This window comes from Protopterus annectens, chromosome 3.part1, assembly GCF_019279795.1.
Source record: "Protopterus annectens isolate FY-2018-M chromosome 3.part1, PAN1.0, whole genome shotgun sequence".
Lineage (NCBI taxonomy): Eukaryota > Metazoa > Chordata > Ceratodontiformes > Protopteridae > Protopterus > Protopterus annectens.
Window position 1 is genome coordinate 1855820626 of NC_056732.1, and position 17088 is coordinate 1855837713.

The 17088-nt window shown below is 40.5% G+C and overlaps 1 protein-coding gene across 1 annotated transcript in view; it reads right to left on the reverse strand.

Moving 5' to 3' along the window:
* The window catches only part of LOC122798766 (zinc finger protein 2-like), a 262365-nt gene extending 246988 nt beyond the window's left edge, over positions 1-15377 (reverse strand). Inside the window, exon 1 of the mRNA XM_044067877.1 lies at positions 15205-15377. Coding sequence (XP_043923812.1) covers positions 15205-15216 — 12 coding nt within the window. The 5' untranslated portion in view covers positions 15217-15377. The remainder of the gene's footprint in view (positions 1-15204) is intronic.
* Between the last annotated feature and the right edge of the window lie 1711 nt (positions 15378-17088).

A 17088-nucleotide genomic window follows, 5' to 3' on the forward strand; every position in this document is an offset into this window, starting at 1 on the left:
CAGATAATGCCCCCCACCCTATTTGAGAAGCATCAGTGGTCACTGTGGCTAATGGCTGGGGAAGAACAAAGGGTCGACCTACTGTGATACGAGTGGGGTGAAGCCACCAACAAAGGTCTTTCTTGCCAGATTCAGTTATCAAAATTTGGCTTGACATGGGTAGTTCCTGCATGGACCACTTAGTGAACAGTAGCCACTGGAGAATTCTCATGTGCAGACATGCTAATGGAATTGGAGTTTCCGCTGCTACCAGACTGTTCTTGCTTGTACTTTTTCTTTGGAAAAAAAGTTTAGGACCTGACATCTTAGGACTTGAACCCTTTCAGGGAGAAGTTTTGCCATCATATTTGTTGTATCTAGATCTGCTCCTATAAAACGATACACCGAGATGGCAACAAGGCAGATTTTTCAGAGTTTATTGCGATTCCTAGCTGAGAACAGAGATGCAAGATAGTGTTTTTTGCTTTGGAAAGTAGATGCTTGGTGGTGGCAGTTAGGAGTCAGTCGTCTAGTTACAGAAACACTCAGAATCCTAACCATCTCAAGTGAGCCACTACTACTGCCATACACTTGAACACTCTGGGGGCTCTAGTGAGGCCAAAGGGCTGAGCTCAAAACTGGTAGGGATTGGCTTCCAGCTGAAAGCACAAATGACTCTGGATTGCCTGCCCATTTTTATGTGCAGTACATATTCTGGAGGTCTATAGGGCGCATCCAATCATCCTGTCCCAGAAAGGGGAGGATTGACTGCAGTGTTACCATCCATAACTTTGACTTTCTTACTGATTTGTTTAATTTGCTGAGATCCAGGATGTGTCTCCAGTCCTCCGTTTTCTTTGGAACTAAAAAGTACCTTAAGTAAGTTCCAGATCCTATTTGGTCTGCGGGGGCTGTTTGTATGACTCTTTTGTCTAGCAACTTTTGTATTTCTAGAGTTGTCTGTTCTCTTTGGCTGGGTGGAATGTCTGGTAAGTTTTTTGTGTTTGGGATGGGGAAGGAAAAGGGTCTGGAGTAACCTCTAGGCATGATGCTTTGTACCCATTTGTCTTTTGTTATTGTTAGCCAGGCTGATGGGTACAAAGACAAGCAGCCCCCGACTGCCTCTAGAGGTGGACAGGCGGGCCTCCTTTCAGGAGCACTGAAAGGGCTTACCAAAGAAAGATTCCCTGTCACCCTGGTTTTGCGATTCTATTTTGCTCCATTAGCACTTCCCACTCTGCTCCTGGTGGAATAATCACCACTTGTGTCCTGGAAAGCTCTCTGGGATTTTCAAAACCACATTTTTCCTCCTTTCTGACCTTTTGGATAAGGTCTGGTAGGTAGGGAAAAACCTAGAGGCGTTCACAAAAGACGATTTAAAGGGTTCCGCTAAGTCACACAAGTGCATCCAGGAATGTCTCCTTACGGAAATTCCTCAACCCGCTGCCCTGCTCACTCCATCCACTGCATATGAAATGAGCCTCATGGAGGAGGTGACTACTGATAATGTGGAGAGCTGACAGGAAACCTTCTCTGATACCCCTTCAGTTACTGATCCTTGGAGGGCATCTCCTAGCTCTTTTACATCTGTAGGTGATGTGATGAATTTGTTTGGCCTATCAGGAACCGGTTCCACTGAGTCTGGAGATGCCTACGCCTTTTGTCAAACTAAGTCTATCAGCTCATTGAAAGGCAGAGACACATGAGTGGCGGAAGGGTGAGATCCAAAGGCCTTCAGGTATAAAGACTCCTCCTCAGAAGGGTTGATGGGCTTCCAGCCGCCTCTCTGTTTTAGTATTTCGAGGATGTCTGTGAGGGAGACATCTTCAGAGGGCAACCATGGGGACTCCTTCAAATCATCAAGGTCTGTATCTGATGTGACAGACTCCTCTGAGGAGTGTAAATGCTTCCTCTTACATAGCCTCTTCCAAGGGATGTCTTCAGAAGGGTATTCTGGAGAGGTTTCAGAAGAGAGGGGGTCACCCAATGGGGCATCCTGAGGCCTAGGGTCTGCATGTCTCTGCGGATGCAGTGGCACCAAGACAGACACCAGTGCCTTTGGGGGAAGAATGTCCCAACCTGAGAGTGGGCCTCTCTGTAAAGACAGCACTCTCATCACCTTGAAAGCCCCCCGCCCCTGGTCAGAGGAATCTCCTGGCTTCAAAGAAGCAGAGGGAATCCCCGGAACCAAGGGGTTGGCTCTGAGGCTTTGAGCAGATGCCCTGAGAGGCAAGTTCAGATCAGACAACTGTCTGATCTGACTCCCCTCCCTGGACCCGAGTGGAGAGGGTCAGCTCCTAGACTCCTCTAGTTTGGATGGAACCGATGAAGTCATAGGAATAATCGTACCTGAAGATCCTGTGATAGGTCTCAGTTCAGACGTTTCCACTACAATCACTTCTGGATATTCTGGCTCCAAGGTCTAAGATTGGATCAGAGGAGGAATCAATGGTGAAAGGGTCAGATTCGAAGCCCTCTGGGTTGGATCCAACAACAGTTTGGCAAGCGCCGGTGTGCTAAAGAGCCTCTGCACCACACGATCCACATCATCATCGGACAGGCTCCTGGAAGATCGAGCTGAGGGAGCAGGAGATTTGGAGGAGTGTAACAATGGAGACCTTAGAGTGGGGGATAATGGTTCCAATTCAGGGGACTGGCTCCGCAAATGAAATTCCAATGGCACCGAAATTGAAGGAGCTAAGGTAGAAGGTTTCTCGTGCCCGATGGCCTTTGGGTCGAAGAAGAAACGTTAGGTAATTTTTTAGATGGCTCTGACTGAGCACTTGAAGATAAGGACCTTTTCCCTGACTTGTCCAATTTTGAAGAAGGGGATGGGCCTGACTTTGAAGGACCCTGATCTTCTTTGATTGCTTCTTTCTAATAACACCCTGTGACTAAAAGAGTGAAAGATGGCACAGGACTCTTGAAGGTGTACCTCTCCAAGACAGTACATACAAATGGTATGCCCATTAGTTATAGACATTTTTTGGCTGCAATTGACACATTTTTTAAACCCAGAGGGTTTTGCTTCCTTAGAATTCTTAGAAGACATGACAAACCAGCAACAACAACAGGAAAGCAGCTAACGAACTAGACAGAAAAATATAGCTATACATATTCTACCACTACTATCGAGTTTTAACACCAAGAGAAAGGCCTTCTAACTTAAATGGGCAAAGGCAGCCATCTAACTCAAATGAGCTAGCCTCAAAGAATTTAAGGAGGAAAAACAACAGGAAAAGCCCTCCAAGTCAAACGGGCTAAGGAAGCTCTCTAATTTAAACAAACTAGGCTACATTTAAGGGGGGAAAGGAAATAAAAGGGAAGAAAAATCATCTAACTAAAACGGGCTTTTCAGAAAGAAGTTTAAAGCCAGGATAGGGGAAGAAAGGCCTTACGGAAAGGACGATGGCAAAAAGTAATAACAGAAGAAAAAGGTGTAACACTTTACTGGTCAAAAATTAGCTACAATAAAACAGATGGAAAAAAGCTAGTAATTTTACAAAATATGTAGCAGAAAAATCTACTTAGGAAGAGCATCTGATCTTGTTTAGCAGCAAACAAGATCTGGGGAGCTGTAGTGGTGCATAAATGGGATAGGGTTTTAGCCACGAGCTAGTGGCAGACCTCAAGCTTTTGTATAAGGATGAGCCAGAGCCGAGGACCAGTTCCGAACCCAACCTGCTAAGAATGAAGGCGAGATAGGACATCACCATATCATCTGATCAGTTGCCATATGAAGCTACTTTGGAGCCTTCCACAGAAAACCAGTACAAATGTTCAGTTAGAGTTGCACAGCAAGAGAAGGAACAGGAATCTGTGGCAACTCTTATGCAATCAATGTTTTGAAGTGATAGGCCACTGAGTTTCCATATGAAAGAGTAACGGATGACACAGGATGAAACTGAAGAGAAAGTGGCATAAGAAGATGCTCTGGAATTTTCTATGGAATGCCTGCAGGAAAGGGAGAACAAAGAATGTGCCCTCACTTTAGAAGAAAATGATCTAAGAGAAGAGTTGCTCGATTTAATAGAAATGGACAGACATAAATATCAATGAAAGAAATGGAATACAGAGAGTCATTAAAACCCAAAAAGTCAGAAGTTTGACTAGACAAATGAACAGAGTAATTAGGACTGTCCGCAGAGATTCTTGCAATATAACAGAAGTAAACTGGATCCACTACTCTGCAGCTAAATTAATAATAGATAAAAGTCTTACCACAAGAACAAAAGGTAGTAAGGGAAAGGAAGGGGAGAAATCTAATGCCATCATGGAAGCATCGAATAGAGAAAAACGATAAAGCAATTAAGACAAGAAGTGTCACTGTTAGAAGAGTACAGAACAGGGAACAGATCAATAAAAATACTCAGAAAGAGAGACGTAATAAAAACAAATGTGCAGTATCAGAACAGACCAGGATCTATCAAGCACTATCGCAAATAACTAAAAACATTAGCACAGGCAAAAAACTTAAAAGATATGCACATAAATATAAAAAAGTACAAATGAAGACATTTACTGATAACCCAAAAGGCAATACACAATTGTGTGTAGAACTCATTGTAAATTGAGTTAGCTATACTGAGCCAGAAGAAATAACAAACCTCCTGGCTGTAAATTCTGCTCTAACTTTACCGGTCTCTTCCCCTCACCCTTCCCACAAGAAATACCATCAGATATAACTCCTCCTGCTATCATTAGGAAATAGATTCTTAATGCTCTCGCTAAATCCAAGAATAAATCAGTGGGTCCAGACAATATCCCAGGATGCCTTCTAAGTAGCATGAAACATAACCTATTGGGCTCTCTGGAACTGCTATTTAACTGTTGCCTCCAAATAGGTTTGGTGCCTCACAAATGGAGAACAGCAACAGTCATCCCTCGGAACAAAGTTAGACCACCTACATACCCTGGAAACTACAGACCCATAAGTCTCACTAATCTTATATGTAAAGCCATGAAAAGATCATCACGGAAATGATCAACAGTGATATAATAGGAAACCTTCAGACACTGGACCCAACCCAGTTTGATTTTGTCAAGGCAGGTCATGCCCACTTAACTGGTGGGCTTCTTTGAGAAGGTAACCAAAGCAATGGATGAGGGCAGATTGGTTCACACTGCCTATCTTGACCTGGCCACAGCATTCGACACAATACCCCACTCAGGCAAAACCTATATGTCACACGGTGGATAGTCAACTGACTCACAGACAGGGCCCAGGAAGTTAGAATTGGAGAGTGTAACTCTACAAAGAGGCCATTCACAAGTGGAGTCCTTCAGGGATCAATCCTTGGACCACTCCTTTTTGGTATTTACTTCTCCGAAGTCAATGCCAATGTCTATGGTCTCTGGATGACTACATTTGCATAGGATTGCAAATTAGGAGTTTTCACTGAATCCTACACTGATGCAAACGTTCTCAAGGAAGGGATGATACAGACAAACAATTAGGATCAGAGACATGGACTAAAAATAAATGCTAAGAAATGCACAACAGTATCCTTTGGGAAGTCATCCACCCTCATATTGACAACACACCCTTTAGAGTTGACCCAGTAGTCAGGGACTTAAGGACACACACAGATAGTAATCTAGCCTTTGACCATCATGTGTCTACAGTAGTGAGAAAAATCATTCTATGTTGCGCAACTTATAAACAAAGGTAAGGTTTAAGTCCAAGGAAGTCATTGTTAAACTGTATTCGGCATTCATCAGACCTATCATTGAGGACAATGACCCATTTGTTAAGTACGTAACCAGGCATATCCAACAATTAGAACATTCACAGAGGTTCCTCACTAAGAGAATACAGGGCTTAAGTAAAATGTCCTATGCAGACCGCCTCAAGGCCCTTTCCCTGTACCCTTTTTCTTACACGCTTTTGCGGGGAGATTTAATGCCTGGCATACAGTTCATGGTCAGACCCCACTCTGATGGACCTCTACATACCCACAAATCAAACAGCACCAGAATTTCCTGTTCTAAAGACTTAAACCTTGCCTGTGATATAACCAGGACCTGCTAGAGAGACCGGTATGTATCCTGAGTCTACCTTGTCTATGGAACAGGCTCCCCATCCACGTGAAGCAGAGTTCCTCCCTAACCCAAGTGAAGTGCAACTTGGACAACTGGATAGGGAACACCTTGCCTCTGATACAAATAGGACCTGCTGGAGAGACAGCTATGTTTCCCAGAGACTACCTCCTCTATGGAACAGGCTTCCCATTCATGTGAAGCAGAGTTCCTCCCTAACCCAACTGAAGTGCAACTTGGACAATTGGATAGGGAACAGGAAATTCATCCCTGGTTTTGTACCTATGCCTCTAATCGACACAGGCAACCTGTAAATGGTTCATTTCCTGGACCCAGCTTTTAAATGTTTCATCTTCCAAGCCCTTGCTTACACATATCAAGGGTATCAGAACTTGTCAGAGATTTGGGATGCATGGCTAAGCCTAGTAAGCACATATGAATCTATGAACCTAAGAAAGCTTTATAGAGAACTGGGAAACAAGGCAAAAGGATTTGAACCACCACCCAAAAAAAACAGATACATTTTGGAGAAACATCTATGAAGATCCAGTGGAACTTAAAAATGCTAAATGGATAAAAGAAGTAAAAGAAAGAATAAGAAGTTTAAAGGTACAGGATATGAAATGGGATAAAAGTAACAGCCAGAGACATTGAACAAAGTTAAGAAAAGCTGCTAATTAGAAAATCCCAGGCCCAGATGCAGTTCCCATCTTCTGGCTAAAAGTATTATCATCACCTTTACATGAAGGCTTAGCCATGAGTAAGAGTTATTTATATGCACACCCCGAACAGACACCAGCCTGGTTAACAACAGGAAAAACAATACTCATACTTAAGAGCAAACCTGCAAGCTATCATAAAACATATAGACCAACAGGCTGCCTTCTGGTGACTTATAAACTAAACACTGAAATTAATGCCAACATTTATAGTCATTGAGAAGAAAACTCAATCATGGCAATAGAACAAAAGGGTAGTCATATGAAACAAAGGATCATTTGTTGTTAAAGTCATAAATAATGTCATAATGGAGAACTGTAAAAAGGAGAAAAACCTAAGTATGGCATGGATAGACTACAAAAAAGCATTCAACAATACCCCACATTCATGGATCAAGAGTGCTTACAAATGTAGAAGATATACCCTATATTGATCGATTACATTACAGTGACCATGAAACTGTGGCAATCCAGTATGCAGTTAAGCCAGGATAAAGGACAAAATATTATTCAAGGTATAAAAATTCAAAAGGGGATATTCCAGAGGGACTGTCACTGCTGCTCTTTTGTCTTGTACTTAACCCATTAAGCTGTCTAACAAACTAGGTCATGGCTAGAATTTGGATTCCAGAAAAAGACAAAGCGTAAAGACTTTTCTTTTTGTAGATGATTTAAAACTGTATAGTTCATCAGATGAGGATCTGAAAGCACAACTGCAAGTGGTCAAACCTTTTCAGATGATATAAGAATGTCATTTTGTCTAGTTACGTGTGCAAAAGCAACCTTTAAAGCAGGAAAGCTGCAGCACCAAGAAAACATCGGTTTGGGACAAGAATGTGATATAAAAGAACTTGAGCAAGAGGGAGTGTATAAATATTTGGGAACTGATAAAGGATCAGCAATAAAACATGAACAAATGTGAATAAAACTCAGTAAGGAATATGTTAGAAGACTTAAATTAATAATGAAAACAGCACTGACATCTAGAAACAAAGTCCAAGGTATAAACAGACAAGCTAAAAGCTCTATCCCTCTACTCAAGTCTCATACAAACTCCTCAGAGGTGACTTCTGTCTGGCATACAAAGCAATCTCAGACTCCATCCTCATGGGAATGCTGCATATCCGCAAGTCAAGCTCCACTCAAGTAACCCGCACACGTGACCTCAACCTGGTCTGTGACATCAACAGGACTTGTGGAGGGACAGATTTGTGTCCCAGAGACTCCCCCTTCTGTGGAATCAACTTAACCCTTTTTAAGCACAACCTGGATAACTGGATGGGGAATAGAAAATACACTCCTGGGATTCCACCTGTGCCCCTGCTGGACAGATGCATCCGGTGACTTGTCGAACATGGGCTAACTTCCTGGCTAGGCTTGTAAGGGCTTCAGGGCCAGTAGCCTAGTAACATCCTATGATGCTAAACCAATTTGCTCTTTTTGAGCTAACTTTCAGTTTTGGAGTGAGTCACTGGCCCCAAAAGGTGTTGGGTAGATTAGACAGGAAAACAAGAAGGATGCTTCATGCTCATCAAATGACTTCTATAAAATCAGTGCATAAGATTATGTATTTCCCATTCTGGAGGTATGGGACTGGACTCCCCAAAATTTATTACATGTATAGATCTGCAATCCTAGGACTGCATACATATTGGCTGACCTCACAAGACACAAACATAGTGAAAGTTTTGAAGCATGAGGAGAATAAGTCTAAGTCTAAGATGACCTCCCTGCTTAGTTTAGCGGAAGCATATTGGTGTCAAGCAGGAATGGAAATCAAACCAACAGTAGATAAAAATCAGTCAGCAACTAAATGTGCCAAAAAACAAAATAAAGAATATAATGTAAAGTATCAGATGAAAAGGCTAGAAATGTGGAAATGCATAAATATATTTGCAAGTATAGAAAAGTCTTAGAGCAATCTCATGCTGATTAGGATCAAATGCAGGTATGGTTAAGGACAGGTAAATTTAAACCAAATGATGAAAGTTAATATTGGTGGCACAAGATAGTGGACTACATACACTTTGGTTAAAAAGTCCACCAAACATGTGGGAGAAACAGACATGTACGTTTTGTAAAACAAAACTTGAAACAGTCGCACATCTTGTTCCTGGTTGTGATATCGTAATGGCAGAAGGACTGTATACTGAAAGGCATAATAATGTGGCAAGGCTGTGGCACTGGAGATTGTACAAAACATTATGGTATTGAAGTGGCTGAAAAAACACTGGAAAAATGAACCACAAAGCATCATAGAAAATGAAGAAGTTGCATCACATGGGATCATCCATTACCAACAGTCCAAAAAATAGGCACAAGAAAACCAGATACAGTAGTTAATGAAAAGGAGACAAATGTAGTATTGTAGGTTGGAGACTGGAGAGACACTGAGCCTTCACGGGGCCTGTAGCAGAGTCATGTAGCAGACAAATGTAGTACTGTAGGTTGGAGATTGGAGAGACACTGAGCCTTCATGGGGCCTGTAGCAGACAAATGTAGTATTGTAGGTTGGAGATTGGAGAGACACTGAGCCTTCATGGGGACTGTAGCAGAGTCATGTAGCAGACAAATGTAGTATTGTAGGTTGGAGATTGGAGAGACACTGAGCCTTCATGGGGCCTGTAGCAGACAAATGTAGTATTGTAGATTGGAGAGACACTGAGCCTTCATGGGGCCTGTAGCAGACAAATGTAGTACTGTAGGTTGGAGATTGGAGAGACACTGAGCCTTCATGGGGCCTGTAGCAGAGTCATGTAGCAGACAAATGTAGTATTGTAGGTTGGAGACTGGAGAGACACTGAGCCTTCATGGGGCCTGTAGCAGACAAATGTAGTATTGTAGGTTGGAGATTGGAGAGACACTGAGCCTTCATGGGGCCTGTAGCAGAGTCATGTAGCAGACAAATGTATTATTGTAGGTTGGAGATTGGAGAGACACTGAGCCTTCATGGGGCCTGTAGCAGAGTCATGTAGCAGACAAATGTAGTATTGTAGGTTGGAGATTGGAGAGACACTGAGCCTTCATGGGGCCTGTAGCAGACAAATGTAGTATTGTAGGTTGGAGATTGGAGAGACACTGAGCCTTCATGGGGCCTGTAGCAGAGTCATGTAGCAGACAAATGTAGTATTGTAGGTTGGAGATTGGAGAGACACTGAGCCTTCATGGGGCCTGTAGCAGAGTCATGTAGCAATCAAATGTAGTATTGTAGGTTGGAGACTGGAGAGACACTGAGCCTTCATGGGGCCTGTAGCAGAGTCATGTAGCAGACAAATGTAGTATTGGAGACTGGAGAGACACTGAGCCTTCATGGGGCCTGTAGCAGAGTCATGCAGTATTGATCATTGAAACTGCTACAGCCAGTGACTACAGCGTCTTACTATTGATCATTGAAACTGCTACAGCCAGTGACTACAGTGTCTTACTATTGATCATTGAAACTGCTACAGCCAGTGACTACAGCGTCTTACATAGAGAGAGAGAGACATAAAGTCATAAAATACCAGGTTTTGCAGGCAGAAATGAGGCCAGTCTGGAAGAAAGATACCCAGACGGTTCCGGTACTAGTAGTAGTTGCAATGGGTCTTATAAAAAACAATTTACAAATATACTTACATGTGTTACCAACACATGTAACTCTGTACAAACTGCAGGAGTCTTCATTACTGGACATATTGCGGGTGCTGCGAAGAGCACTTCTGGCTAACATTAAAGACTGAAACAGGACTAATTTCATGGACTTTGACTTAGGAATGAGGTCCATTCCCGTCACAGAATGAGAAACCCAAAAGACTTGGAGAAATTAATGATTACCTGACTTGGAATTTTTCATTAAGCTGGGGATCGTCCCATCCCAGAAGAACGTTTAAACTGCTTCTTGCTGAATTATCGGTGTCCTTACATTAAAAACAGGAATAAAAGTGAAGTAACCATCACCTCTGTCCTTATAAATTAAATTACAGATCATGTTCGGTGCGGCAGATACGGGCTACATGCTTTTATTCCTGTAGCAATGCTGTCAATATTTATGTGCAACTGAACCAGCAATATCTGGTGTGACCCCCCCACTCACTGACTTGTACCAGTTAGTATACAAACTGCAATTGGCCTTACTAATATGCACTGCTGCCTTAGACGGCAGTCAAACCCAGTTACACACAAATGACCTACATACTGCACAACTACAGATCAGTCTTAGCCACTAGGTCCATAGGATTTCACACACCTCAGAATAAGCCCTGTGCATTTCAGTGCAGCCTTACTAATTGCTAATAAAACTTGACCAGAATTCTTTTGTGTTTGTGTGCATGCACACACCACACACACACACACACACACACACACACACACACACACTTCACTGAATGGCGGATACACATGATGGATAAATGACAAGTTTCCAGCTCCAATACTCACCTCCCAACCTAACAGTACAGTGCTACCAGTGAATCAAATTAAACACAGCAAAACAAAAAATTAAATGCATAAACCTATAAACTAATAAGTAAGACATCAGCCACAGGCATTCTTGGTTGAATAATTATGAAAGTGATACATACAGTGCAATGAACTTTCTATACTGTTATAATAAAATGGTAAGCACTGATCTAAGAGACTTTACATGAGATATGCAGGATAAGCAAGTCACTGTGTACTGGTGAATAAAGCAATACACACCAGTCTGTACATAACATTTTATCTGAAACTCCCAAGATAAGGAAACAAATGCACTAGTGTATTAAACAGTGCACACAGAATCATATGTGAGACTTTACATTACATAAGCAGGACAAGGAAATAACAGTGCTGTTCTATGAAACACTAAACACTGACCTCAGGGAAGTGACCATACTGGTGCATGAACCACTGATGACACATCTGTACAGACCTTACAGAAAATATAAAGAATAAAGAAGTGACTATAGTAGTGCACAAACCAGTGACAATACACCTGCACACGAGACCTTACATGAGACACAAACCAGAAATCATACACCTGTATAAAAGAGACCTTACAAGAAATACAAAGAATATGGAAGGGACCCTACTGATGTATGAAATATTAAGCAGTAATATGTAAAGCAAGCTTGAGAGACCCACAGGATAAATATTACTGTTTGGTGTATGAAACAGTAAATACTGACCTGTAGAGAAAACTTTATATAAGATAAGCAGGAAACAGAAGTGACTGTACTGAAGTGTAAAACAATAAGCACTGATCTGTAAAGGAGACTGTATGTGAGATACACAAGATAAAGTTACAGGCTGGTGTATAAAACAGCATTCACCGATCTGTACACGAGACCCTATACGAGCCACACAGGATGTGGATGGTTTATGAAATACTTAGCACTGAGGTGTACGGGAGACTTTATGTGAGATACACAGGATAGGGATGGTTTATCCTTAGCACTGAGGTGTAGGGGAGACTATGTGAGATACACAGGATAGGGATGGTTTATACTTAGCGAGACATTACGTGAGATACACAGGTTAAGGATGGTTTATACTTAGCACTGAGGTGTACAGGAGACTTTATGCGAGATACACAGGTTAAGGATGGTTTATACATAACACTGATGTGTACAGCAGACTTTATAAATGATTGTACTGGAGTATGAAATAGTACATAGCAATGTGCACATGAACCATTCCATGAGATTTGCAGGATAAGGAAGTAATTGTACTGGAATATGAAAAAGTAACCACTGACCTATATAGAAGACTTTACAGGAGGTATATAATCAAGCTCTAAATATGATTAAGTTTCATGTATAGAGTAATGCAGTTACTTTCTTATACTAACTATGCAATGTAGTTTGTGGGCCTTTAAAACACCTATTATATGACTTGTCCAAAATGTACAAAGCCTTTAATGACAGAAGGATTCCATCAGCACACCGATGTATCTGTAACTTGATATAAACATTCTTAAGTGCGTTACATTGTAACAGTAAAAGCTGAAGTAGGAAGCAGATAAGCCACATGAGGAAATAAACATTGGTTTAAGGACTATGGGAATGTCTCTGGTCATTTATATTTTACATTTGTTTACCGGGAAAGTCCGACTGGACACAGGTCCATTTTCAGCGGAGGCCCAGGGAGAAAAGCTCCAGATAAAAATACATTAAATACATAAAAAAAAATAAAAATCATGAACACGGCACAAGAATCAAAGCTGAAAAGTCAGAATATCTAAAATCAAAATTCAAACAGGAAGAGATGAACAGTAACTGGGTTACGAGACGTTATATACAGAGCAAAAGGTTAGAAGTGTTAAAATTTAGCAGCTAAGTACATGTGGCGGACAGCCGCAAGTCATTTTCATTTCTCAGCAGTGTTTATAATATTGTTATAGAAATCACAGCAAAATTTTAAAATATTTTACGTTGATATTTTAGTTTTATAAATTAGGAGATGGGAGTGCCAAAACTCTGATAATCTGAAAACAGTTGTGCACAACCTAAAAGAAAAGTTAAGCTAAAAAGGATGTGTGACTATAATAATGAAAGGTATTTACTATTGAAATACCTTAAAACTCTTTTGTATGAGACCCATGGGAAATATGCAAATGACATATTAAGGCGTACATGCAAGTGTTCCAGCTACATGGCCACTGACATCTTAGATTTTACAAGGCTTTATTGAGGCATTCCTGCCAATAAAGTCAAAGCTCACTAGCATGAATGCTTCAAAAGACTTATAAAAAGTAAGTTGCCACTGGGCATTCAGAAGCCGTATAGCTACAACACACATTTTCCAGAAGTTCGTTCAGAGGAGGTTTAACGTATTAATTAGAGTGAAATCTCTGGCTTGCAGGGTCTTTTTGATATTTTTGCCTAAATGTAAGAAATCATTAAATCATGTTTCTGCTTACTACACTGTTTACCCATCATTCCAAAACTTTAGTTAACTTCAGAAAAACAATTCCCAAAATAAAACACTCCATGGGTTTTGCCTAAACCATCCAAGGTTTGGAAAGACTGCAAGTTACTTTGCCATTAACAAGTTCATTTATGAGTTGGTTAATTACTGCAACTAACACAGAATCCCAAGAATTCAGAAACAGCCTAGTATATTCTCACACATACTAGTTTACCCAGTCCTGACGTTCCTTATAGAGATTTAACCCTGGTTATGTCATAGCCTCCTGGAATCAAGCTACTGTGGACCAGTCCACAAAAGAGGCCTTTATTATATACTAGCAGCAGTTACATTTTATCAGACCTACAGTTTGTAGAGGCTTTTACTCTGAAAGGTACAAGAAGATGGAGCACAAAGGAGAAAGTGAGATATATAGAACTTGTTCAACACAGTTCTAGGCAATTAAAATATAAAGACATTCCTTCCAGTTACTTACACCATCCTACAGTTCTTTCCATTCTACTACAGATTCACCTGATGGTGTTGTATTATTTTATGCTGCAACACTAAAAATTATATAAAAGTTCTCCATTTTCCCATATGATGATCACCATTTTATACTCTCTGCCCTCAGTTATGTAGTCTGTATCAGTCTTCACAAACATAGCAAGAAAGGCAAAAATGCAGAAATATGATTTGCAAATACACATAAATTAAGAAATCAAGCTTATGTGTAAATAAGCCTGATAACAGAACAGACATCAACAAAACTATGTTTTCTGGTTTGTAGTGTGTGTGTGTGTGTGAGTGAGAGAGAGAGAGTGTGTCTGTCTGTCTGTCTAGCTGTGCGATAGTGCCATTACCCAAAACCTTAGTGTGCACTCTGTAGGTACCAGAACTTGGGCTTGAGAACAGTCCCACTGTTTTAGAATGTGGTCAGTGTCAAAATGTATTTATTTAATCTGATATGTTTACTGTACCATAAATATTCATAAACAAAAGTATTACAGAAGAAAATAAAACCAGCTTCTACTAGAAGGGAAACAGCACACTTCATTATTATTTTTTGCCACATTGCTGCTTTAAAGCAAGCAATCATTCAGAGAAAATGAGTATCCACTTAAGCTTTAAGTGCACGACGCGTCTGCTTCCACCAAATCTCTCAGTGTACTAGGCAGCTATTTCCTCAACCTTTACAATCCTGGTTCTTTCCCCACTAACACAACCTTCTAAGCTCAGGACCACATTAACACGCTGCCCTTTACATTTTGGGTCCAGAAGAATAAACACAGCTTGCCATTAATGAGTGCTGTTACATAAAATCCCAACATGCATGAAAATCTTGTGCTGTACCAAAACTAGGTTCAGATTTGTGATCTTTGTACTATTTTTCTCAGAAAGAAAAATGGAAAATTATTCACCTGAACATAAACATGTTTCTTCTGCTGCTGTTTTCTGTAGACCTTAAGTCATTATTACAGCTTCATCCCAACCCAACAGCACAAACTACAGCATTCTCAAACAGAAGGCCTGCTGCCACAGATCTGAACAACAAAAAAGCAAGTTGTTACAGAAAGCAGGTTCTCATTAGCTCAGATCTCACCTCCAGCTTCATGATGAATCAGACCGTTCAGGAAATCAAGAAACTGTTGATTGTAAGGCTTATCACATGAGGGACAGTCAAAACACAAAACCAAAAAAAAACCGTCTAAGTAATTCTGTGAAAAAAAGCAAAAGGTGTCCCAACTTTTTCAAGCAGATACTTCCTGTGTGTCTGAGAACTGGGTCCCTACACAGAGATTCTAAGGTGATTAATATTCATGAGCTAATGCTGTGAGGCAATAACATAAAGGAGGAGTTTGTATAAATATTTAATGAGATAGGCTAGCACATCTAGCTTTAACCTCCCACTACCAGGATAACTTTAATGTTATACTGCGTGAATTCGTTTCTGTGAGCAAAGCCTCCCAGCCATATCTTTCAACTGTACAGATTTTTGCAGAATGTCCAGATTTTTGCCTCATATTTTTGGTCCGTTTCTCATAAAATTGTGATTTTCTGGCAAATTAGTGGGAAATTATTAAAGATCATTAAGTCATAAAATCATTTAAATCATTAAAGAGCAATAATTAAAAAATGTCCCTTTTTTGAACCTCTGTCCCACTTTTATTTATGACTTTGTCCAGATTTCTTACTCTAACAAGTAGAGAGGTATGCTCTCAACCCTTCAGATTTTCACAGACTGTCCAGATTTCTGCCACATATTTCTTGTCTGTTCTTCACAAACGTTTGGTTTTCTGGCAAATCACTGAGGACTGAAGTCACCAAATAGTACTAAATACTGGCAGACAGTTTAGTTTCAGTCTTCATATCCTTCAGAAAATAAAAAATCAAAGCCACAAGTCAGACTTAGTTGCCTAGACTATAGTCTGGGCTCTGTTCTCCTTACCATCAGAGCTGATATGCAGAGGCTTTCATACTTAAAGATGCCTTACTTTCTAGAGGGGGATGGGAGCTGGCATAATGGCTAAGCTATTTGCCTTATAGAAACAAGGTGCATGAATTGATTCTCATGTGGGTTAATTGGCTAGATTTAAAATGGCCCACAAAGGCAGTTAGCCTAGTACTAATCTATAAACATATGAAAAACAAATAATCCAGAAGGCTCAAGTGAAGTCTGGCATTCCATCTCTGACCCAGAGGATGTCAGGACTAACAAGATTAGCCCAGATAAAATCACTTTAGCTAGCAGATCTAGGAGAATCTCTCTCTCTCTGAAACCCTCCCTCTGGGAGGAATACATGTTGACATTTCCAGTAGTTTATTCATTTAAGTAGGTAGACGAACTCATCCATATATTTATATATTTATATATACATACATAAACACACACACACAAATATATACATTGATATCTGTATATGTGTCTGTATACACACACACACATCCAGTTTTCCTGTTAGTTTAACCTATTGAGGGCTCATGGGAAAGCCACCACTGTGTTTTCCCTTGGTTTAATTTCTCCAAATTTTATTAGGTTTCTAATGCCATGACATGAAAGGGCTCCATAATTAAGTGAGGGTACGATTAGAGTCCAAACGATTAGAATGATTTCAGTCTTTGATGTTAGCCAAGACTGCTCTTCTCAGCACCTGTAATGTGCCCAGACATGCCTCTTTCTGTAATTGTTAATCTTTCTGAATTAGTATCTGTTTGTAGCATGACATCTGCTTTAAAGGCTTAAACATTGTTTTATAAGCAGCTTACTGTAATACACTATCTCTATGTTTTAGTTACCATCACAAACACTATAGTTAATAACTACATGTGAACACCCATTCTGTTACCTTCTTACGTCACATTCAGTGTTGCACAGTCCAAACTAAGGACAACATATGATTATTATGACAACCTAGAATTCTAAATAATTACCATCACACACACTAGTTACTAACTACATATGAACACACCTTGTATTACCTTCCTA